Raw genomic sequence first — 26,177 nt, 5'->3', positions numbered from 1 at the left:
AACTCTGCGATAAAACTTGTCCCAAAGCGCCTCCTACGGACAAAAGTGAAATTGTACAAAAAGAAGGGCGGCGATGACGGCGATCATCACCTATAAACCTCAATGCTATAAACATACTCCGTAAAATCCACCATTTGAAGTAAGTGAAAACCCGTAAAAACCAGTAAAGACCGAGTGATTGCTTTACCAACCTCAACCGACATTAAATCCGAGTAAAAGGTGGCAAAGGGTAAATCCATAGATGGTCTTGAACTGTCTAATCTAGGGACCTTGCCCGATGCCCCTTCCGTCTTTTTGGAAACTCCCGCAAGAAAGGGCTCCGCTTGGAGGCTGCGTCCATAAATCCGTGCAGATAATTGAGGTAAAAGCACGTCACGATCCATGTTTATATAAATATACATAGTCAATTCCTACCAAGTTCACTTCGGAACTTTACGATGACAGCAATGCTTTGGATAAAATCTAAAACTGCTAAACGATAAATTTTCGAGGACCTTTTTTTTCGTATGCTCTTCAATAGAGATCGGACTCCTGTTCTCTGGTCTCCATGGCTCGGGCGGTAAGCTGCAGGTTGATGTTCTCTATTGACAACGCAATCGACTGGTGCGTTCCGATATTAATTTCCAGTGCTGTCGACAATCTTTTATCTCTTTTGCGCTGCGGTGTTCGGGAGTAGCTCTGCCTCTGTCCTAAGAAATTCTTTAACCCTGTCAGCTAATTTCAGAACGCACCCTCAGGGTGCTATTTCATGAGCAGTAAAGGGCAGCAGTGGTTTAGTAACTTACTAGTTTTCACTAGCATCATTCTTGTAATTATACGCAGCAGCAGCGCTGCTCATGAAATAGGTCGTGGCTTCTTGTGATCTTGTGGCTTGTCGCTCCAGAAACTAGGTTTGTTCGTGCTAGCTACACTCTACACTCACGAGTGTAAAAAGAACTAGGGTAGTGTACTAGGGATTGCTGGGAAGTGTACGTCGGCTTCTTGACTGTAGAGTTTTAAGGTATATCGCATCACAGTTCACTAACGTGGTGGAAAAACCTGTAGCATTCATGTCAATTGAACCATTTACACTTTTTACACTTTTTACACTTGGTCTAGACCGAATGTAAAAAGTGTACACAAAGGCCGTGTTCGAAAATTGACTGACAGTACTGTCAGCAATCTTTCATCTCTTTTGCGCTTCCAAGTTCGTGGATAGCTCCGACTCTGTCCTAGGGAATTTTCAGTACTGTCAGTCAATTTACGAACACGGTCAAAGTGTAACGAAAGTCTAGTGACATTTGTAAAACGAACAGCGCCATCCGACGTCACGTTCGCTAAAGCGAACGCGCAAGTGTACACTCCCCACGAAAGTGTAGAAAGTGTAGCAGTACGAACAAACCTACTGAACTGCGAGCAGCAGAAACTTGCACCGGAAGTGATAGGGGAAAACTGCTGCTGCTGCTGCTTTTTACTGCTCATGAAATAGCACCCTTAATGAACAGCTCTGCTGCTGCGTCAAACTAGTAGACGGGTTTTTGTAACATCTAGTAAGTTACTAAACTCTTGCTGCTCTTTGCTGCCCATGAAATCCCACCTTAAGGGGGAAAATTGACCTTACAAATTCAATTTCCATATGTGTAAATACCACACCACACTTAAGTATTTATACGGTTTGAAGTACGGGCGGGTACGAATGCAGGTTTGGAAACAACCCCAAATTTTCGACGGCGGGGGATCAAGTTCCTATTTTGAAGCTAAATTGGTAGTTCTATCAACAGCCACCTAGTCGTCATGTAGACAGGGGTATTGTATGCTATATTCAAGTATTTTGATGTTTCACAATGAAGAATTTACCTCTCCCACCGCCTGCGGTTTTCAGACCTGTATACAAAACCGTGCATCGTAGTCTGTAGTTCTGGGTTTCGCTCAACTGTTTTGATTCCAATCAAGGCCGTAGTTTCTCCGTTAGAAATATATGCTATCAATGATTACAATGTAATACTACATACTCAACAGAAAAATCAATTATGCAACAATAGGTGAGTTAATTAATGACTGTATTTTATGTTATTACCCTGACTTATAATATTCAGCTTTATTCACGACTTGGCCACCTTATCTACGTTCGCAACACTGTTCTCCACTCTTCGAATTCAGGGGATGACTGTTCTTTGATAAGCTGTAAAACTAATAATTGTTTATTACGAATCAGCCGTATCTTTGCCGCTGCGTAATACTTCCTTCAATCAATTCATTCAATCAGCTTGACATTATAAAATAGAACTACTTGTTTCACTATCAGCACTACACATATGTATGTATGCACATATAATTTTATTCTTGCATCAATTCTACAGCAAATGAAACGGCAAATGCTGATTTCATTCGTCAAATTGTGCTGAATCACTGAAAACTCTCTCAACAATTTCTGTAACTCAACTTTCAAGTTCTTGGTTACTTTCCGCATATTCTGGAATACCAATGTGACTCGATACTTCAATAGAAACAAGCTTATATACAAGTAGGCACTTTTATCACAACTGTACTTATGCCAAAGCAACTGCTTTCTAGTACACTTGAGATTCATGCAATTAGTTGTTTCCAATTTGTAATAATACCTGAAAATTGACGCAAGGCTTGTACAATAGTCTCACAGTGGCCTTTCCTTGGCAATGATTTCAATCATTCAACACACATTTCTTTATCTCTGATACGAAAGGTGATTGCAAATTCACCTTATCCAATTTTATCGTGACAGAAGACATTGATGCAGATAACTATTATCAGAGGCCTTATATTAATCACTCGTTGCAAAAATTTCATGAAGCTTTCCTGTCTTAACGCATATAAATTGATGACAATTTTTACCAGCTACTTGTGAATAATTTATGTACAAGTTTGTTCATAATCTTTTTTATAACATTGACCGGTGTAATAAACTATTCAAAGAATATAAGACCAATATGCCTTTCATTACTAATTACGAAGAGAAATACAGTTTAAATCAAAGAAAATCAAAGTTTAGATCTTCAGTGCGATATCAGCTTCTGTTATTTATCTCTGATGCACGTAAAATTGAAAATAACCTTCTGCTCAGACTATGTCACTGTGTGTGGTAGGGGCAATTATTTACCTATTTCGATATACAAACTTTAAATAGGTATGTTGATGCAATAATTGTCGATGCCGGTGTTGAAACACCTTAGCTTCAAACTTTCTCAATCTCATTAGACAGGCTGTGTTGTGGCAAGTTCGGAAACTCGTCACCCTACAAAATTTCAATACTTTATCTGTAAATTCCATGTTGTCCATGTCCCTATTGATCACAGTAAAGAATTGTACCTATGGGTAGAATTGTTTTTTATTGTGTGAAGGTTAGCATTTGATGTTGTGAGTGCTTCTTGTGAATATCCATAACATGGATTTGTTTTGAATCACAAATTAACGTTTCTTTGTGAATTTTCCTAAATTAGTGGGTGCTCCATCAGCCTTGGGACATTTTGTTTACTCAATCTATGAAACTTGCTAAGAAGAACAACTTATTAATATTCGGTAATTTTCATTATTGATCTTAATTTTATAGCCTCGTCACTTTATCAGAACATCATAGTTGACCGATTGGCTGTTCTAGCAAACTTTGTAAAATTTTTTATCAATATTGTATGATTTCGCAGTTTTTTCATTACCTATGTCCTCAAGTACTATAATTTCCTGGCTTGGTAAATGGATCTATTAAAGTTGTAAGCATTATTTTATGAAATTTTATTTACTCCCTGAAAACTTTAAACAAAATTATGTTTCTTACTTATCCTTGCAGATAGTAATTTTTTTTTTTACTATCCAATTCTACGACTAGTTTAGAAGTGTAGTGAAAACAATTGAAAAGTTATGTTTGAACTCCATCTTGAAAGGCAACCTACTGGATTCACCGAAGTTTATAAATTCAGCATTCATGTTATTTATCCACAGCATATTATAATTTCGTGCAATTATTATATCATTATATTTTGCTGGTTAAGCATATCACTAGGATACACCTTAACAGTATTATTTCCAGCTCTCATCACTGGTTTAGCATCAGTAATTATTTTACTTGCGTTATACGATTAAGAACTATTTGTCATTGTTGAGACTAGAATTCAGATATACATACAGAAAATTGAATTCCATTATAATGATTCACAAATGTATTGTAAAATTGCGAAAAAATTTGCAACTGCGATTTCATTATCACAAATCAGGGTTATCATCTGAGGAATGAGACAAAGTTCACATTGTTGTTACAATTATTCATAATAAACATGATGTGAGATGAAATAAATTGTAACTGAATGCATTGATGAGATATGACAATGAATGCTATCTTGCTAGATTCATGCAGTGGGAACGTGTATCAGTCTGTTGTCAGGTGCACAGAATTTCGAACATGTGTTGAACAAGAAAAATTACGCTTATTTGATAAATTGAACAGTAAAATTTTTCAACCAGTCATAGTTATCATGCCTGAGTTAGTGTAGAGCTCAAGTCCGTCACTTCTCGAAAATTAGACAGTGGTCACACTTGATAACATATTACCTTGTAAAACGATTAAGTAATCTTATCTAATTTAAAAAGGCCAAGAAGTTTAAAACACAAATAGATTGAAATAGTGATAATTTTGGCATTGTTAATACACGCTTTGTATACGTCAAGTGAAAAGTAAATTTCAATATTGTGGCTTCAATTTATTGCTTTGCAAAAATGGCACTTTTCCTACATCTTGAAAATAAATGTTTGAACCAAAAACTTCAGTTTGAATAGCTGTCTAGATATTAATTGCAAGTAATACACATAAATTTCCGGTCGATCAAGGTAATCAAGGTGCCACTAATACCGAATTTTGAAATTAAATTTCTGTGGATTGGAAGAAACTTTGTAAGCGATTGAAAAATATGAAATGGTAAAATGATTGCTAAATATTGCATTGATATTTTAATTTATTATTGGAATTTTAGATGTGCTTCAAAATTAACGACTATAGGAAAAAAAAATTATCAGCTTCACATTAAATGGTCCAATATAATTATTGTTTGTGTAATAGTTAATGTTGCCAGTGAGATTATTCCGTATTTTCTCAGTCCGAAAAATGAACTCTAATCTTTTTTATGTTGCAGGTTGAAAATTGAATGTATGTCTTCAACAAAACGCACATATTAGAAGTATATAATAGAAAATGGGGGTCTTGGCGTCATTGAAGCGATCCTCGGTGGTTCACCTGATGTTTGCTATCACATTTTTTACATCTGGACTGATTATTAATCTATTCCAATGTATATTGTACATTGGTTTACGTCCATTCTCAAAATACCTGTACCGAAAACTGAATTACTATCTGTGCTACTCGTTTTACTCTCGTAAGTTTTTTTTAGCTACAGATGTTTTACAATTTACATAGAACCCGTCAGTCCCAGAAATATATTTATACTGAAGATTTTTTATTAAAGTTTGAAATTTTATTATTATGTTGAAAAAGCTTGTTTCAAAATTAGGGTAGTCACTTTCTTTACAAAATTAATGATCGTTTACTTTTTTTGAATTATTAATATTTTTAGTCTCAAATTGCTTCCTAATACTTTGTGGCACAGCGTCTCATATGTGAGACACCTTTTTTAAAACGGTTATTTAAGATTTATATTCAATTTTTGAGATATCGCTGTAATATTTTATTTATTTTTTTTCCTTAACTTGACTACCAAGATGTCAAGGTTGATGTTTCAAGAGGGATTATGATGATTCTGCTAATATAGTGTGCGCTATAAATAAACAAAGTGTTGAAAATACCTCTTTTTACATAATAAATGTCATTGTGGCAAAGTTACGGGTACTAGAAAAGTAGAACTCTGTAATCTTGGGTTTATGGGGTTGCTAAAAACGAAGCCGATATCAAAATTCGAAAATTCAAAATAATGGATTGAATATGGTGGACTGAAAATATAAAAATTGATACTATTCATTCATATTAGATCCGCTATTTTTAATTTTCTAAATTTCTCAGATCTGACCGCATTTTTTAAATCAGTGAACTCGAGAACCCTTATATACCTGGTTTCAAAAAATTTGACTGCAAGGACAAATGTATGCTGCAAAGGGTTAATTAAATTTGAGAATCGTTACAATCAAAATATATAATCATATATGACAGAATGCTGTAATACTGATCACAATTTCATCCAACCATCCATTCATTTTCAGCTTTACCTTCACTTACGAAAGAACCAATTATTAACAGATATATAATTTCAATCACATTAAGTTTCGGAAGTCACGGTTAGTTATTTCTGTATATTCTATAACAAAGGTTTAAGCAACCGAATTTTTCAAAACAATTTTTGAAATTGTAGGCTGGCTGGACCATAAGTTATTATATACATTTAACTATACGGACTTGTAGAAACGATACTCTCTCAGTCCGGTGTGGCGTACGCTAGCCTTGCCCTAGGCTGGCGCACCCGGCTGGCGGTCTCCCATCTGCGCTCTGATTGGTGAATTTCAATCGGCTCTAACTCTCGACCTGTTTCTTTAAAAAAAAAATTGCCAAGAATAGTTTTAGTTTAATTTTTTTACACGGACCACCTTGTATATTGACACTGTAAGACATTTGGCTGTATACAAATGGATAAATGAATGTATAATTATACACACAAAGAAAGTAGTGGTTCTTTCAGAAAAGAATAGCACAGGAATTATTTGAGTACTCGTAACATTGAGTCGTCACTTTTAATCTTACAGAATTAGTGTTCATGGCTGAATGGTGGTCGGGTACAGATGTCATATGTTATATAAACAAGGAAGAGTTTGACAAATATTACGGCAATGAACACGGATACTTACTAATGAACCATAGTTATGAAATCGACTGGTTAGTGGGCTGGATGTTCTGTGAACGTATTCAAATGCTAGGGGTAAGCTGTGAATTGGAACCTTGACAGTAATGATGTACTCACATAAAATAATACAACTTTGTTAAATATTTAGTTCGTAAATTTTAAGATTTTTTATTTGTCTAATTTTCTAAATAGCTAAATTAGTAGAAAAATAATTAGTAACAAAATGAATATGCATGTAAATTCGATTGCAGAACTGTAAAGCCTATGCAAAAAAGTCAATTCAGTATATTCCTACACTGGGATGGGCTTGGAAATTTGCGGAAAGTGTATTCTTAGAAAGGAGTTGGGAAAAGGACAAAGAAACTATAGGTGAACAAATTAGAGAATTAGCCGACTATCCGGATACGATGTGGGTGAGTCGAGCCATTTTGAAACATACAATGTCAATAACTCTCAGAATATAATCTAAAATTCTCCAATTAGTTTGCAATTTGATTGACGATTGTTTAATATTTACAGCTATTGTTGTATGCAGAAGGGACACGTTTCACCCCAGAGAAACATGAAGCTAGCCAAAAATTTGCACATGAAAAGGGGCTACCAGTATTAAAACACCATTTAACCCCACGCACAAAAGGATTTACAGCAAGTCTTCCACATTTAAGAGGGAAAGTGGGTGCTATCTATGACATTCAGTTGGCATTCAAGCCAACAGAAGTAGTTAAGCCAACTATGACAAATCTTCTTCTAGGAGAGAAAGTAGAAGCTCATATGTACATAAATAGGATTCCGCTCGCTGAAGTTCCCGAAGGGGATGAAGCCGCTGCGGCTTGGCTACACCAGATCTATCAGAAAAAGGTAAGTCACGTGCCACGATAAGTACTTGCATTACTCTATTCAGAACCCAGTTTTCAAGTGATTTCAATCGTATTATGGGTTATTTTTTTATAAACGTCTCGTTCTATAATAGAAGAAAATTTTTGTACTTACACCAGAAAATAGATGTCAGATTGTCACTTTAATTTCATATTTCGAAACCTTGCTAATCATTTATGATAATTTTTTGTGTGTGAGTGTGATAAACTTATTGGCCGACGATAACTCGAAAACGCATAAATTGATAGCATTGGGATTTGGACCGCTAATTTAGGTACACCACACATGGAATTCGGTATGTTTTGGATAAAATCTGTCTAGCCATTTCAGAGTTACTTGTAGAAAGGAAAATTTATTTTGAACAAGCTATAGTCAACACACCTGCCGCTCCCACTCCCTCCTGTCGCGTGTATGTGCGTTTTACTTCATTATCATCAAAATGATTATATTTGGAGTAAACGGGATTAGCTTGAAGTTCTACAACTGGTTTTTATGTGCCAGGTGATTTTTATTTGTTTTTTATTTATCAAATAATATAACGCCAATTCACATCCAAAAAATGACCACCAATGAAAAGAATTCTTATTTACTTGTTATTTAATTAAAGTCACGTGCTGTATTTATAGCATGGCAGAATTGTCGCATATGAATTATATTAGGTTAAAATTTGTAACGTTGTCGTAATAATACATTTTTAGAAAAAATCGTGATGTTAAAACTTTGGGATTGTTTGACATTCAGTAAACCATGAGAACGCTAAAGATATGTTATATTTCAAAAACTTAACATGTTTGAAGTCATTGTAAAGTCGTAAACTACTGATTTTTTTTCCAATGTTCGTTATGTGATGTTACTAACTTTAACTTTGTCATTTTGTTAGATTTTTACGAATATTTTAACAGGTATGATGACTAATGCGTTTGTTTATCAATTTTTTGTTTAATAGGATCGAATGGCAGAGAGTTTTATGCAAACAGGGGACTTCTTCGCCACAAGCGGGGTACCGCCAACAGGGTCCTTCAAGCTGGAAAGGAGATATTACTCTCTCATAAATACCACTTTCTGGGCTATTGTTGTACTTGTTCCCATGTTGTACTATCTTGTCAACCTTCTACTATCTGGGTCTACAGTATACTTTTTCATCGGAGTAGGGATCATCCTATTATGTAAGTTATTCTCCTTTTACACAAACCAACAAAGTTCTAAATTTTCCGCTAGATTAATTAAATATCTGATGTATTGATTTGCAGTTTTCCTGCTGATGTATAAAACAATTGGAATGTCTGAGATAAGCAAAAGTTCGTCATACGGATCCGCGGAAAGTAAGAAGCCTCAGTGAGCACACAAATAGACAGTTCTTGTTTTTGGATCGAACAAGCCAGAACAAAACAGAGAAACAAAATATGTATAAATAAAATATAAGAAGTTATTAAGATATATTTGCCAGTTGAGAATAGATAATTATATTGATAGTAGTTTAAAAAGATGCGGGGAAACAAAGAGCGGCGCCACCCTCCTTTCTGCGATCAGTGAGTGGCGAACTTCAGATCACAGACTATTGAAAACAAAAGCAGGTACAGCACTTGAAACAAGCAATCGAGCTGGTCAAACCAACTTGAAAGAGAAATAAAAGGATGACGCTTATTTCCTATGCCTTTCTCCGCTTCTCTTCGAACTCTTAACAATACTATACCACAATAATAATGAAATTTCGAGCAATTAATTTGTGAACAGCGATATAACAATTTGATACCTGTTGGAATTGGATTATTATAGCACGTATTATAAATATGTATCCAATACATATATGCATGTATAGCATAATATGCAGAATTTTTAGCTTCCATCTCCTCACTCGAATATATCAGTCCTGCTGACAAAACTCCGGCATGGTATTTCCAAAAATGAAACTGATTAAGTTAATTGCAAGGGATTTGACTGAACAGATATTTTTTTCCTTTTATTTACTAATATTGTACAGGCGATCGAAATCCACGAGAGACATATTATAACATTCTTTGTAATATCAATGAAAACAAAATTGACGAAAAGAGGAGAGAAATTTGTAGAATAACACAAATATGAGACTGAGGACCCGAAAGATACAGGATTATAACAATCTGTTCTACTCATTCTATGCACCCCCTAAAAATATGCAATTTTTGGTTGGATATGACTGGCATTTGTTTAGCAATGAACAAAATACTTACGGCGAGAGATTGTAATCAGAGAAGCATAAATTTTTGGTATAGACTACTGATATTAATATAACAATATTCATATTATAGATACTGGTTAAGAGGTATATGTGTTTGTGTTTAGATTTCTTTTTTAAACCATTGACTGTTATGGTTAAATAAACAGCTTTTCAATCACACCTTTATAAATATTTATGTCAGATAAATAATCTTGATTTAACGAAAAAAGTTATGATTATTTTTTCTAGGAACATACTTAATATATGAATGTTTGAAACGCAGGCATTATTGAAATCTAGAACGATTTTTCCGGTGTAAATCCATATTTTGACCGCCGATTAATACAGCTTACAAAAATTGTGTAGAAATCAGTATTTAGGCAATTTACAATAACATCTTCATGAGTATCCCAAAGATATGACTAACCACTTTGTTGAGAAACATGCACAAAATAATCCTCTAACAAAACACATATTCGAAACAGTAAACTATAATAATACTGGAACGACTACTGCGGTGGTGAGGTTCTCGAGAGAGAGATAGCTCGAAGATGAAGTGTTGATTCTTTCTCCTGGTTACTGCTCATGCGCGGAACAATCTAAGCAAAAATGTAACATCACTGTTTTACGAAAGGGGCACTGATCTTTGGTGCACAAGCTTTTTGAATGACTGTACTGGTGCAAGAGAGACATCACTTCACCTCCGAGCTACCTCTCTCTCCGGAAAACCACCCGTATACCTATACCTAGCCATGCAAGTCGTCACAGTATTATTATTTCAGTGGTTCGAAATATGTGTTTTCGCGTCTTGTGAAACGAGCGAGTGAGTCTGGTGCAGCCGCTTTGCAACATCATAAACGTCGTATTGAAACACCAAGATTATCCGCTAGAGGCAGCACGTTCCTAGTTGTTTTCCTTTTGCAAGAGTTTTTTTTTCTGTGTCAAGAATTTTATTTTCCCGGTCAAGAAACTGCCATGCAAGTTTCAGCCAGCCACATACACTTTAAAACCCGCGTTTTTCGTGCCCGTGTAGTAGAAATTGTTTCTTCAACACGTGTTTGGAAAGCTTGACTTTTGCAGCCTGTGGCGCGGGAGTAAAGTGTCCCATTTCCGAACAGTGCGATAAAATAACGTTGGCGCATGCGCACAACTAAAGCGTAGGATTTTATACACTAGGGTTTTCTTTAGCTGAGACGCACTTTCAAATAACTCAACTGTACGCACTGTTTCATCGAGCGTAAGTTACATAACCGCAATTTTACGAGCTGTCAATGATATCTGCGTTTCTTCTCAAATCAATCTTTCCTTTACATATATTAGAAAAAAATAGCTTTGTCAGACGTGCGGATGAGCGATATCCGACTCTATGAATATAGTACTGGCCTCACTGTGGCTTACGTTGCAAACTTCAGACTCATTGGTAATCGCGCATTTCCCGTACTCGTAACACAATATATTATTGTATACCGTCAAATAGAAAAGAATTGAAGAAGTCTTCTCGTCTAAGGACATTTATGTATTTATTTTTTTATTAGGCATATCAAAAGCTATAGCTAGAATTTCGTATACAACAAATCACCAAGTGTTACTTGCATGTAACAGTTACATTTTCGTGTTTGAGGTCTGGTCAGACTCATGATCGTTGGATTTGTGGTGTTTTTCTACGTAGCCTCCTATGGGCCTGACTTTGTATTCGACCATTTTCAACTTCCCATTTGCATCATAGTATCCATAATGTCCTTTCACCGATCCGTCTCGAAGGCGTTCTTCCAGACGAAAATGCCTGTTCTTCCTAAAATAATCAATACTGTTGGCACCATCAACATATTTCTTTGCACCGGTGTCTATAATGCATAATTTTTTAATTGAATGATATAAATTTTCATTATTTTTATTCTCATTCATCCACACTTTCATAGGGCTACTCGTTTGGAGAACTTCAAACTACGGGAAATGTCAGGAAATTATAGTAATAGTAGTATAATAGTTTTTCTTTGGAATTCCAGGAAATGTACTGTATGAGGGGGAAGGCCACTACGACGGCTGAAAAAATAACCGATTTTTTAAAATTTTCTTCATAGGGATAACTCATAGAAGAGATCGGATTGTCGGTATTTTATTAAGTGTATATTAAACTTATGTTATATAAATTTTTATTAATAAACTTTAACTAGGCTTTAACTTAACGACTAATCAAAAAATTTCCCCTTCGTCGTGGCATTGATGATATTGCGGTAAAGGGTTATGTGAAAAAAAAATTTTTTTTATCAATATGTATAGAAATGTAGCTATCGTTGTGCGTGGCCGTTTTTTTGTTTTTAGATTATTTACAAAATGACAACTGCTAGAATAAAAAAGAGGGCTTTGGAAGAAAAAAATTTTAATCCGTCGCTATTGTGTAAATCATAATGGAAAGAAAACAGCCTCGTACAACGATAGCTATATTTGTATAGATATTGATAAAATTTTGTTTTTTATTTTCAGATAACCCTTTACCGAGATATCAATGCCACGATGAAGTTTTTTTTATTAATCGTTAAGTCAAGGCCCATATCTCTGTTAATTTCAATGTGTTTGAATAAAAATTTATATAAAACAAAATTTAATATACACTTAATAAAATACCGATAATCTGATCCCTTTATTAATTAGTTATCCCTGTGAAAAAAATTCTTAAAAATCGGTTATTTTTCTGGCCGTCACAGTTGCCTTCCCCCTTAATGCAACATTTCTATTTTTCAATTATTTTTAATTACTTGCTCTAGCTACTCATGATTATTCTCGCTAGCATATGCTAGGTGGAAAGGTTTTTAAATTCTTTTTGCCCTTGCTGCATACTCTCGAACAATGTTAATATGTATGCTGAGAATGAACGGGGGCCCTATCTTCTAAACCAAAAGTCGAGAAGAGATGCAAGACCGTTTAAAAAACCTGTGATGTTTTTGATCCAATTCTGATGGTCTCGGGCGTATTTTTTTCACTGTAAAGATCTCTAGAGTGGATAGGAAACAATAGATTCGTGTGAGTACTGCACAAGCAGATGTTCGTCAACAATTCCATTTAGACGTTATAACTAGACTAATGTAAAATTTCTCAGATTTCTCAGACAATTCGTAGAGATCTGGTCGGCGAGTTAAATGGGTCCAAGGACATTAAAATTCGATTAAGAAACACCAGAATAAAATGATTTCGAACGTTCTAGTAATAAAATCTTTTCTAAAATTATGAATTCTTCTTTTCCTAACTTTTGATTCAGACACTAGGCCCATTCATCCAACCTTATATGCACCCGCTTTTCTTGTCATGTATTTACAACAATCTGCTTCCAATTAATGAACTATTCAATTCTAGCGTTTACGAAAGTAATGAAAACTTGTAATTGCGAAATGCGATATATCGAGGCAAAAACTCAGGGAAAAGGATTATTTTAGTCAGGGAGACAGGATAAAGTTAGGGAATTTTCGAAACCAAATTGAGTGACCACGTAACGGTACGAGTATAATAGACCCTGCTTTTGTATTATAAAGTTTTCATGTGCTTTGCGTGATTATTAATTTCTGAGATCTCTATACGCCACTATACTGGCATTTTAAAGTATGATATTAAGTTTTATTAGTGTTAGATAACAACAAGAAACCACATCGACGCTTACCCGTCGCCAGTATCGTAACCAAAGATGTACGTCTCTGGTCCTTCGTGGCCATGTATTTGAAATTCTACTCGGTCTCCATCTTGTGAGAGTGTCAAAGTGTCTTTGGGATCTTCTTTTGGACGTCTGTGCAATCTTTCCGCTTTCCCGTTTGTTGAGCTCTTACGTGGTGATATGCATATTAAGATATCAAAAATGTACGAATTCTTTCTGGTTTTGGTTTCTCATTTCTCAAATTCGTATATGGCGTGTCTAGCCCAGATTGTACCTTCCAAAATCTTGTACGAGGTGTCTTTTTCAGCAGTGTCGGTTTTCAATTTATAGGGATACAGAAACGATTACAGTTGTGCATAGTACGCAGTTTTTTAGTCATCTACCAAATCCGATGAAAATTGACGTTGTAGAATAACTATATTGATATTATAAAATACTTGTGGAAATCTTTAGAAATTAATATTTTCGAATAGATTGACAAAAATTCTTACGGGTGCAACGTTGCTACAATTTTGCATGACTTATGATTCGATTTACGTGCTGTGTAGTAAAAATAATAAGAGTTGATTGACGTACTATCACAATTTTCAGCAAGTTCTGATTTTTGGAAGGTTCAATCTTGAACTGCAAACTATAGTAGATGTAAAAGGCGAAAGAGCGAGTAAAATATCAGAGTTCTATGATCATGAATTTTCGAAAATCCTACAGAGATGTATAAATTGATCTGATTCTTCTTAATAATAATGTTTTTCTTTTTTTTTTTTTTCATATATTACTGAATGAGAATTTCCAATCGTATATCCACGAGTAACTCGCAATATTACAAAGTTGATTCAATCTTATAAAGTGTAAGGTATGTGCGTCTCATCTTAATGCGTTACCTTGGTGAGTTCCTCCGGATCATGCTCTCTGTCATATACTGGACGGTGATTTTTCAAGTGTGTTTTATTTACTGGACTTGTTTCTTTTGATTTTTTCTGACTCGCGTTTCTGTGATTTTTCAACCTCTCTTCGTTTGTGGCCGAGTCGACCGTTGGTCGTTTGGATTTCCGCTTGTTCTTTACCCAAAACTTCTTGTTCTCGTACTCCACCATTGGTGGCTGTACGTAACGAGATGGGACTCTAGGGTACGATCGATTAGGTATGGCTCTAGTCTCTGAGATTTGCAAAATGTGTGTTTTATCCGAGAAGTCTCTATCATTAAATTTTTTGTTTGGTACATATACAAACTGATTATCACTGTTAATCGTCTTGGTAGTAGACTCGAATTCTTTGTCTCTTTCATCATTATACCGTTTTCTGTATCGTTCATGTCGCTGTAGATTCTCCTTGAATAAACCTGCGAATCCCATTGAACCCTCAGCTTTAGGGATTATGAGTTTCTTGTCAAATCTGGAATTAACTGGCTCAGTTTTTCTTGTCAACTCCTTCGAATAAACTGTTTTACCTTGTAAGCTACGATTGATTTCATTTCTCAAAGAGTAACGTTTATCTGATACCGGGACTGGCTTGGGATTGCCATGGCTATGGTGGAAATCCGAGATACCGCCAGAATTTGAGGGGAATTCCGTCGGCACATAATAAAATACATACTGTGGTCTAGTATTGAAGGAGCGTCTCGTATTTGCACGATCAGCAACGTTATCAGATTGTATTTTCAGAAACGGGAAACCTTCTTGTATTTCTTCCAAGCTCAGCATGGGCACATCCGAATACTGCGTGAATGCGACACGAGATACTTCGCGTACTGGAAAACGATGAGGAAATGGCTTTTCATAATTGACCAGTACTGCACGAACTCGCGGCCTGATAACGAGAATGATGAACACCCCAAAGTTGAGCTTAAACAAACACGTCAAAATTTGATGTCAAAACAGAATTTGTGCAATTTATTAATGACCGTTAAGGCTCAGGTAAAACTACATTACAGGGTGACCAAAAAAAAAACGAACCACTTTAAATCTTGAATAAAATCTGAACACGGTAACCAATTTTTCAAATATTTTCTGCCTTGAAATTAGAACAATGAACCGTTTGTTTCGCCGTTGGGAAACTGAAAATTTTTTATTCCTTGACTAGTATACGCTCTCGAAGAACGGGTTTCGAGAAAATCGCTGAGCGCGTGAAAAAAATTAATATTAAAGAGTGTTCAACTTAAATTATAATTCAAAGTTTGACTATGGCATTAAGCAATTCTCCTGGATTCTATACACATGGCATGGAATGTTTCTTGTAATATTAGAGTCAAAATGCGTCGGTCAGACGAGATATATTACAATAGGGCAGAAATGCTGCTCTCGACAAAGTTTCACTGAAGAGTAAAACCAGATTGTGTGACATCAACTTCCACAGATCGGTGAATAATTCTGCCCCACGACTGCAAATGTGATGTTCTAGGTAATTCGCCAATATTAAAAAAAATTCAGCCGTAGGGCCGTCTCAAAAAGTTTCGAAAATGTTTGTTTTATCTGCCTTCGTGTCGGTGATTATCGACATATTGTTTTGCCGATAAAATACTAAAACATCGATAAAACACCAAATTATCAATAAGATACCCGAATGCCGATGAAATATTATAATAAAGGTGAAATACCGAAAAACTGAAATTACCTGTCACTAACCCCTCCAAGTCCGGTCAACTGTAGTCAAATACTCAAATATACCAACTACTATGATTTAAGAAGATGGTAGTATTACTGTGAAAATACATATTATCCGAAGATTATTCGTAGCAGGCAATGTAGAGGAAGTGCCGCAAAAGCATGGAATATTCGGTTTTTTCATTGCTGCAATTCGATATTACGGTCGCGGCAATCGAGAGTTGTGATTGTAATATTTTGGTATTTCGATATTTCCGTATTTTGTCATCGGTAGTTTCGACTTTCGGTATGATGATATCAAGATTTCGGCGTCGGTATTGAAAGCTGATCTTGATACCGAAATATTTTCAAAACAAAGATATCGAAGAAAAAATTCGGTACACCGAAATATTGCACAGCCGTAGTAACCGCTACCCAACAGCGTTCACACCCAGTTGAATTTGTAAATCAACTTGCAGCATGATAACGATGTGATATGTATGGAAGTTGTCAGAAAAACGATTAGAGCACTTGTTAACCCTTTGAGTCATAGTGTTAAGTATTCTTACCATCTATTTTATATCCATTTTTTGTATATTTTGAAAACTCTTCAACATATTTCTTTGCGGGTTTCTATTATTTCTGATAGTATACTGAGAGATTTTCAATACTCGAGAGTAATTATCAAGATACAATGTAAATTATTATTGTTAGAAACAAATTGATTGACAAAAATCGTGAAAATTGAAGGAATAATTCATTTCTGAGAAACTTAACCCCTCACCATTTCCATGTGTTACATAATTTATAAATTTCGAGGTCACTGATTACGAATTAGAAATTGGATTTTAATAATTGAAAATGGTGGATCCAATACGTTGACCGAAAATTTCAAATTTGATCGAATCCGGTGAAAAAACTCTATCCAGGGTTTTTGGGGTCGCTGATTACGAATCTAAAATCAGATTTTTCAAATTCAATATGGCAAATTCAATCAGCAGCCCCGAAAACCCGTGCATAGAGTTTTTTGACCGTATTCGATCAAATTAAAAAATTTCGTTCACCATATTGTATGCGCCATCTTGAATTTCGAAATCTGATTTCAGATTCGTAATCAGTGACCCCAAAAACCTTAGAATACTATCTTGTTATAAAAGTTGACTCAGCTGAATGGCATGTGACTCGAAGAGTTAAGTAATGGCCATTTCAATCCAGTTTGTGGTAAAGAAATTTATGTATCGAAATTCGTAGAAAGTTGAGTATGTAATTTTTTGCTGCTCCTTTGTCCATGTTCGGTACGTTCGGGTTTTTTTCAATTCATACCGAGAAACAGCACGATATTATGTCCATGCCTGTATCTTATTGTTAACTCGCACCAGTTGACTATACATTGGAATTTGTATCCTAGTAAAACTAGAGTCAAAGCAACTCGTGCGCGACTGATTGAATACCTTTAACAAAGTTTCTAATTGGATGACAGCTGATCGTATACAGAATATACCTTTTATCTTACAACAAACATTGCTTCGAAATTCTCATACATGAGATTTAAACTTGCGGGTAGACGAGTAACAATGTTATAGAATTAACACCCAGAAATGATAACGTCTTGTAGGATAAAGGCACATTTTTACACAGCACAATATTCTCGGTAATTTCTCCGTGTATAACGTGAAGCTGTGTTGATAAACTTGAGCCAATAGTCGCAGTCTCATTATATCTGCATTCCGCTTAGGCGATCATTTTTTCAAATCGCGAAAGATTTGTAGAACGAGTTAAAAATATTGTTAACACAGGGACTCCAAGACACATTTTTTATGATACTTGCTGGATTACGATATCTATTTTGGTCTCGATTTTGCTGTACGTACTTCCAAAATTCTCACACAGAGAGAATAAAAGAGTGGGTATTTCTCAAAACTGCAGGAAAAGAGGGACACATCGGTTTTTTTTTGGTAGAATATACTTCGTAAATGTAGAATTTACTACATATAGAAGCAGTGGAAATCGCTGTGTGCCGAGTAAAAACTATTACATTTGTAATAAAAAATTTAGTTGACACGGGTATTTATTACCAAAACCTTGACGTGTTTCTCTTTTTCTGCAGTTTTGAGTGAAATCTGTTATTTTTCTACACACCGTATACGAGAACACTTTGTTTGCTGGACTATAAAATCTGATTTTCCCATTTTTGGTGTTATACGTTGTTTTTCACGAATTATTAATAAGGTATAATTAAGTCAGTTAGTTACTCACAAGACTTTTCGCCGAAATCATGACCGTAAGCTGTCGCACTGAGAAATTGACTAATCACGATTGTGAGACGTTGAGACTCGCTGTCTCTCTGAACAAACTCTCTCTTCCGACCGGATCCCCTACTTTACAATCACTCCCAGAGTATAACAATCTGTTATTAGATTTTCACTTCTACGTCTACTCATCGTAAGTATAAGTACTCCACTGTAATATCGAGCAAATTAACGATTTACCGATCGGTTCGCACTGCTCTATATTACGCTCAGTTTATAACTGGAAAGAACACTAGAAGCATGCGTGAATGCATAACATAAAATTGTCGCCACGGTTGACTGAACGATCTGTTTAACCCTTTAATGATTTTTGGAGTTTGTTATTTATTAAACTACTTTTTTGCTAACAAATGCCGAGTTTTTTGATTCCACATAGTGTGTAAAATATTTCTATGTCTAAAGAAATACAAAATTTCTTTATTTATTGATTTATTGCAAAACTAGCACATGTAAACAAATGGTCGAAATTCATATTTTTCACGAACAAAGCATTTTCTGCTAATCCACGATGTTGAAAAACTGTTGTTTTTAATTGCAATTTACCTAATACAGCATATTGTATAGCTATACAGCAAGATTGGTAATTTTGATACATTTTTTCCACTGGATTCAAAATTATGTCAGATGATTGCATAAACCCAAGAGTTTCGATCCGCAGTTTAGACCCATATCTTGATATTTGGTCATAGGACTTGCAGATTGAGTCCACAATTTCGCTTCAGTATCTTCACGTTTACCGATAGAAATCTGGTTCACAACCATTCGGCATGAAAAATATTTATGTAGAAACGAGTCTCCAGAACATATTCCGAAGAATATTTGCCCCGTAGAACTGATTTCTGTAGAATTGACCCTCCTTCTTCGAAACGAACCTGGAGAAACGAACTTGTAGAACCGCCGCTTGTAGGAACGAATTTGTACAACTGTTCACTTGTAGGATTGAAACGTGTAGGATTGGTACCCTCTCAAAAAAATTTGGTTCATACTATTCAAACCATTAATAAACACTGTGCAAATGGAATTTTTTTTCACTTTCATTTATTTGTTCCTAATTAATTCCTGAAAAAAGTGTATATTCGGCTGTTTCGACACTCTAGTCCCCGTAACGTTTGACAATTGAAGCTATAAAGTGACATCGGTGTTATTGTTTCTACACGGCTATACAGCATATCACTGTGCGTAATAGTAAAGCTTGAGACAATGGAAGAGGCTTCACACAGCGCGAATGTCCATTTGTTCTCGCGATTGCATCATAATGCACCTGACAATCAGGTGAATTCAATGCCTGCCATTCATACACCGGATCGTCTATGAAGTTTTGATGATTTCTATGGCTCTTGACCTAAAAAAAACGAGAAAAAGTACACTCGGCGCGGTAAATGGACCATGTCTCCGTCCGTCCGGACGTGTCCATTCGAACAATGATCAAGGGCACTTAAACTGTCACTTTATGCACAACTGTGGGTATAATGTGCACGTTTCACCATAATAGCACCGGGTAAATTTTTCTCGCATCGCTATTCATAAAAATGTATATGAAACCGTAAGCCAGTACATTATTAGTCACACTCATCGTCCAACCTAAGCCGAGCAGACCAAGTTTGTCAAGAATGCGTTTCACCCAACTCCTAGTGTTTTTTGTGCTTGTTATGTGCTTTCACGAAGGGACGGTTCGTAGTATATGATATAGTATCAAAATAACTAGAAAGAGTTGAGAAAATGAGCGTTTTAATTTCAACTTTTTTGTAGACTTGTGATATAGGGTGACTTGTAATTTATAATTAATATTATTTATCGTGTTATGTGAAATATCAAAACAACGGAACAAGTATGTAAGGCTTTTTGACGGATATTCAATTAACTGGCAATAACATACCACGGACGAGTGCGTTTCACGATAATTTACTTCATTTTACCAGAAGTAATGTTATCTGATGAGTTATATTATTTTTTACAAATGAATTCCGTATATTCATCAGCATTTGTTCATATTTCATCATCATTGCATTATTGATAATTCTGACATAAAATCAAGTATTCAAACAATGGATCTTTATATTCTTTGTGACGTATGCAGGATACGATTACTTAAATGTCGAGGTTTATAATTTTATATTTTCACATTCGATACTCATAAGATGACAACTTCGTCAATCTACAAAAATCATTTCGTTCAGTAAAATAACTATTTCACGAAAAATGCTGCCTCAAAATCCGAAATTTATTCGAAATAAACAATTTAAAAATAATGATGCACTTTCAGACAAAGAAGCGATCGAAATTGGACAAAATAAGTCCTGCAAGTGATATAAGTTGGCCATAATTGTTATAATCAAAAATCGGTGATTTTGATGTCAAAAAACGAACAATGTTCGCAGCAACTCTTCGAAGTGCATAATATGTATTTGTATGCTATACATATAAAGAGGTATAGGTATACGTATGAGCTTTTTTTTCATTTAGAAAGTCGGTTGGAAAGCCAAGCAATCAGCTCGGCATAACGTGACGAATTTAGTGGCACGGTTTTATACGTAAACTATTATATCGCAATCGGATCAATTGAAAATTCTGCCGATATTATGGCGTGCATGGCCTCGATGACCTATTTTAACTAATAATAAGAGCCAGCCATGTATGTAATAATGTCTGTTATTTACAGGCTTTAAAATGCCGAACCGGTGAACACCGGGCAAACGATCAATTCCAAAAAGTTATGCAACGATGCAAGGGTCGTGTACTTCAGGGCAATCGACATGCCGGTGATGATAGTTCAGATTCATCGGAGAGTGAGTCAGACTCGGAAGACGATTACGAAGATTCGGCATCGGATTCCAACGAGAAGGGATTTGATAAAAAAATTATGACAAATATCCACTCCGTGACTTCGAACACTAACCCGATGAAGAGTTCAAAACCCAACAATAGGTAATCATTTTTTTGAGCAATCCTAATTTTATGAAGTAAAGTAACAACCATACTGAAAATTGTAATATATCGTAATCGAGTATGGTCTCATATCACATCTCAGCTACAAATTTCATCGTTAGTTTGACTTGAGACCAGGGTTGTGAAGAATGCATTGTTTTATTAATGGATCATTCCATGTCAAATCGACCAATGGTTGTACTCGACCCCTTTTATTTCGGAAGAAATTTGGTCAGAAGTTTTCATTCATCAACTTTTAAAATTCCACTATTTTTTCTGTTTTTTAAACTTATGCTTCAAAGATCTCGAAAACTATTATAATTACTCCAATGATCTGAGGTAGATTTTCAAGGGGATACTCGAAGTTACCGAAAAAAAATTATTTTGAAATTTTTTTTGAAAAAATCGTTTTTTGCAGAATTTTGAAATTTACAACATTGTAAAAATCGATGACCGCCATTAAATTTTTCGCTCCAATTTTTTTCTAGAGTACCTCTAACTGATCTCAAAAGATCCTGAAATTTTTGAGATGGGGTTTTTTTTCTTTCAAAGGATATAAATTTTTGAATTTTGAGAAAAAGAAATTTTTTTTTCTTTGGCACTGACCGAATAAAACAATGATGAATTCACTTGTAATTTTCAATTTGAAGGCACAAAAATTTATTTTAAGGCAATAGAGTATATGAAAAAATAATTAATACGTCGTTTAAATTCATTTGGTAATTAAATGTACATTTGTATCAGTTAAAAAGTGACACACTCTGCCATCTACATGTTTCCTACTAAAATTTTTCTACTAGACATTTACTGTGAAACTTTCCAGAGGTCTCTCTTTATCTCTATGGTGGACGTACTTCTAGAATTCACGCAGTTTGTTGTTTATTTAAGGATATATAAGGATATATAAGGATATATAAACAACAAACTGCGTGAACTCTTTCAAAAAAAATTTTTTTTGGTAGCTTCGAGTATCCCCTTGAAAATCTAGCTCAGATCATTGGAGTAATTATAATGGTTTTCGAGACCTTTGAAGCATAAGTTTAAAAAACAGGAAAAATAGTGGAATTTTCAAAGTTGGATAACTTCAAAAAAAAAATTTTTAATTCTTTTCCTTTAGCAGAACTTCTTTGTATGATGAATGAAAACTTCTGACCTAATTTCATCCGAAACAAAAGGGGTCGAGTACAACCATTGATCGATTTGACATGGAATGACCCTAATGCATTATCCATATCATTACTCATTAATATTTCAATGATTAACGAATTCTTTTTTCATTGTGCATGCTTTTGACAATTTATAATGGGACATCGCTGCATTATTTATTACACATTCAATGAATTTGAATGCGAAACTGAAGTTTGTTCATTTGATATTTACAATAACTGTTTCGAGGAAACAGGTAATCTTTCTTAAAATCCGAAATATCATTCTGGTTTCTACAAAAGCAAACTTTATCTAATAATACTATGTTTTCTTTAATTATTTATGTAGAAGAAATCAAAATTTGACATCTAGAATCCAGACTTAAAGTTCGTGTTAACCGGTGATTATTTATCAACGTAAAAAACAGAGAAGCAAACTTTACAAGCAATGTATGAAGATTTCGGTTATTATTCGACGTACAGAACCAAAATTTACCTATTTAAATATAAACTCAAAAAAAAGAATTATTTTTATTTTTTGTTGACCTGTGTTATAAATAATATTTTGGAATTTTTCTGCGATCTCATTACAGGCTATATTATATGTATAAAAGTTAACGGCAAGATAAGAAAATGCTAAGAGTATAAAAGCATTTTGCCGACAGCCGCTATCAGCATGATCTATTTTTTGATCGTGGAGGTGGAATTTTATCGTCTCTTTTTCATTCTAGCGAAAATCAGAGGAGTGGTTCAAGTATGCATGATCAAAACTCGGGCTCAACCCGTCCTTATCCCTACAACAAAATGGGTAATAATAGTTATGGCGCTCCGGGTGTGATGTTGAACGATAAATTCTTACGAAACACAACATTGCCAAGTGGAATCTCCAACAGCATGGCACACTTTGGACGCAAGAACATGCAGCCGAATGAGAATAATCAGGCTGTACGGTATATTTTTCATCTCTTATTCCGATATTTTAGGAGCCGGTGATGTAAATCATCGAGTTCGACTTCTGCCAGAAAGTCACAATAATTCAGAACTTTTATTAGGACAATATTTTTCTTTTTTGGAATAATTAGTACGCTCTGCATAATAACTTCGAGAAAAAAACGGTACGCATTTCTGTTTTCAGTGTGTCATTCAGTGTTTCTTTGACGAGTTAAACTTGGTAAGTAGTTGGAATCAACATTAGTTACCAATCAATTTCGGTTTCACAATATATGGGTCATTAAATAACGACTAACCTTGTTGTGGGTCCTCAAAATTTTGTATTCATCGAGTCTTTTTTTTTGGGGAGGCAGTAGTTAAAAGCGTATACTTTCAATTTTTTGGATTTCCGTATACCAACGTATTTTAAGGTGTTGGTTACGAATATAGCTGGGAAATTACCCGGTAACTTTCATCGTGTAAACTTGAAAAGTGGTAATTTTTCGATCATTTCTACACTTTTTATACGTCATTTTGATAAATATTGCTTCAAAAGAAAAAAAAAATTTCAAGCAAAAAGTATATATCTTGATAAACTATACGTTTCATGTTCCCTACAATTTTTTTTGCTACAATTATTACTTTGCGAGAAAAATAAGCAAAGTTAAAATTCGTAATTAAAAAGTTCTTAATATTTCGATTTTTTTTTCGTACCTCAAAACTCAATTCGGTGACACAAAAAAAGAACTTTGATGACTTTTGATCCTTCAAATCAGTGGAGATATGTGATCCGGGGTACAATATGTCAAATAAATAATGATCCAGGTGTGAGCCCTGCCATTCATCTCGTAAAATTTTGGGTTCTAGTTCTAGAATAAATTACGCAAAATTTTCCCAAACAATCAAAGAGATTGTGCATGTGGAAAATTAATATTTTATACTAGGTAATGATAAGCCATGGAAAAAGGAATCAAATTCACCTTGCCAACTTGTTCATCCATTGTTATAGCAAAGTAAAATCCAAGTTGAAAAAGGACGTATGTACCTATAACACGTAATTGTAAGAAAATGGAGAAATCCAAAATTTAGACAGGCAGTGATCAGATTACTTGGTATCTAAGATCCATCTTAGTATATGGTCCATATCTTGATCTCATTGAAAAAGGCCACTTGAAAAAATGTTCTCATGCAATTTCTGAACCTGTAGATTGATCGAAAAGGATTTCCCGAAAAATCTGCCGTCACGAAAATTATGACGCAGGATATCCGCGACCCAGAGCTGCAGGATTTTATCGAAGAAGCTGTCCTGGATTGTTTTGACATGATTCAGGAAGAAAAGTTTAATGAGCAGTGCAAGTTTTCGCAAAGCCTTATAAATTGTTTGGCTAGTAAGGGGAAAGAGGTAGGTTAATTTCAGCGATAGCGTTAAAATTGTAAATTATAGATGCATTTTGATACGACTGTAAAGAGGTTGTTATTAGTTCTTGTGACAATTTCGATTTGAACTCTTTTCGTTCGTTTGTTTACTTAATATAGGACGAGAAAGGGTGAGTTTGCCCGGTCGGTAAGGGTAGGAGTATTACATGACCTTAATGCGACGCATGAGGCACAATATTTTTTTGCCCATCTAGAACTCGTTGTTAGTGTCTTCCATATGAAATTGTCACAAGAACTAATAATATAACCTCGTTCCAGTGGAGTTACTCGGTTGGTAAAGGTTGGAGCACTACATGACCTTAAGATACTGATATGTTGAAGTCAACTAAGCCATTCGGATTTCTCGATTGCTAATAGACTTTAAATTTTTACAGAAATGCGAAGATTGGGACAACATGCAATAATTGTTTCTATATTTCTGTAAGTTAATCTGCACCATGTTTTGTATTGTACGAGCACAATCATGTTTTTCTGATGGACCGACACAAAGTGTAATCATTGGTTTATTCAGTTGAATATTATACGCAATGATATAACTTTGTATCAGACATTTATAAGAAAATTGATGTAAAAAAAGAGCAACCATAAGCACATTGCATTATACAGACCATATATATATATATATATATATACGGCCTCACGCTACATGCAAGGCTTAATAATCAAATACATTTAGATACTTATAGAAAGTATGATGAATATCCCATGAATAAAGATCACTGGAGAGAAAAATCATAAAATTGTGTCATTTTTTAATTCTGCATTTCACTTACAGCAGGATGGCGACAAATCGGAAATAATGGGGATAATCAGGAAATTTTCATAGTCTATAGTGATGGCATTTAAGAAATGAAATGAATGAAAAGGTACACTATTGAATTTTGACTCACCAGCCTCCATGAAACCAATTCAATAGGCGATACTCAGAATTTGAAGTTGTTTCATTGAAATAATATAGGGAAGATTAAAAAAAAGTTTTTTACTCAATACAACAAAATTTTGAATGACAAAATTTGGAGGTAATTCAATTTTTTATACCTACAAGACTGTCTGTAGAGCAATTCTGTATCTTCAAGGATGTAAATATTATACTTTTCTCGTACTTTAATTTTGTGTTAATTTCATGTAACTTTGTATATAAGAATTCATTCTTAATTGAACTTCTTTAATGGCAAAACATCTGATTAAACTTCAAATTACACTTTCACAAAAAACTCAATTCTTTACAAATGCTTTCAGAATTAAGTCTATATCATTAAATGCGGCTGAGTGGTAGAAATTCAAAAAG

The 26,177-nt window shown here is 34.7% G+C and overlaps 3 protein-coding genes across 7 annotated transcripts; 2 read left to right on the top strand and 1 right to left on the bottom strand.

The window, feature by feature from the left end:
* Positions 1 to 1,810: 1,810 nt before the first annotated feature.
* Positions 1,811 to 10,099, top strand: LOC124211234 (1-acyl-sn-glycerol-3-phosphate acyltransferase gamma). 3 transcript variants are annotated; one of them, XM_046610080.2, is made up of 7 exons: positions 1,812 to 2,021; positions 5,136 to 5,375; positions 6,751 to 6,923; positions 7,100 to 7,261; positions 7,368 to 7,706; positions 8,671 to 8,890; positions 8,975 to 10,099. In XM_046610080.2, exons 2-7 carry the CDS (start codon positions 5,195 to 5,197, stop codon positions 9,061 to 9,063), a joined length of 1,164 nt encoding a protein of 387 aa, XP_046466036.1. In that variant the 5' UTR covers positions 1,812 to 2,021; positions 5,136 to 5,194; the 3' UTR covers positions 9,064 to 10,099. The 3 variants fall into 3 exon arrangements, with proteins under 3 accessions (XP_046466038.1, XP_046466036.1, XP_046466037.1); XM_046610081.2 differs by lacking the exon at positions 1,812 to 2,021 and adding an exon at positions 4,646 to 4,921; XM_046610082.2 differs by lacking the exon at positions 5,136 to 5,375 and having other exon boundaries at positions 1,811 to 2,021.
* Positions 10,100 to 11,424: 1,325 nt separating this feature from the next.
* Positions 11,425 to 18,675, bottom strand: LOC124211233 (uncharacterized). Of its 3 annotated transcripts, XM_069133966.1 has the most exons (5): positions 18,400 to 18,675; positions 15,158 to 15,405; positions 14,446 to 14,956; positions 13,574 to 13,731; positions 11,425 to 11,728 (listed from the first exon to the last, which is right to left on the bottom strand). In XM_069133966.1, exons 1-5 carry the CDS (start codon positions 18,418 to 18,420, stop codon positions 11,524 to 11,526), a joined length of 1,143 nt encoding a protein of 380 aa, XP_068990067.1. In that variant the 5' UTR covers positions 18,421 to 18,675; the 3' UTR covers positions 11,425 to 11,523. The 3 variants fall into 3 exon arrangements, with proteins under 3 accessions (XP_068990067.1, XP_068990066.1, XP_046466033.1); XM_069133965.1 differs by having other exon boundaries at positions 14,446 to 15,405; XM_046610077.2 differs by having other exon boundaries at positions 11,425 to 11,713; positions 14,446 to 15,405; positions 18,400 to 18,666.
* Positions 18,676 to 19,981: 1,306 nt separating this feature from the next.
* On the top strand, positions 19,982 to 25,640 carry Obp59a (Odorant-binding protein 59a). Its single transcript, XM_046610083.2, has 6 exons — positions 19,982 to 20,122; positions 21,112 to 21,377; positions 23,254 to 23,467; positions 23,658 to 23,693; positions 24,660 to 24,854; positions 25,264 to 25,640. Exons 1-6 carry the CDS (start codon positions 20,063 to 20,065, stop codon positions 25,291 to 25,293), a joined length of 801 nt encoding a protein of 266 aa, XP_046466039.1. The 5' UTR covers positions 19,982 to 20,062; the 3' UTR covers positions 25,294 to 25,640.
* Positions 25,641 to 26,177: the final 537 nt, after the last annotated feature.

Source organism: Neodiprion pinetum, chromosome 2, assembly GCF_021155775.2.
Source record: "Neodiprion pinetum isolate iyNeoPine1 chromosome 2, iyNeoPine1.2, whole genome shotgun sequence".
NCBI lineage: Eukaryota > Metazoa > Arthropoda > Insecta > Hymenoptera > Diprionidae > Neodiprion > Neodiprion pinetum.
Note: the sequence above shows the minus strand (reverse complement) of the source record. Positions and strands in the feature narration are given on the sequence as shown.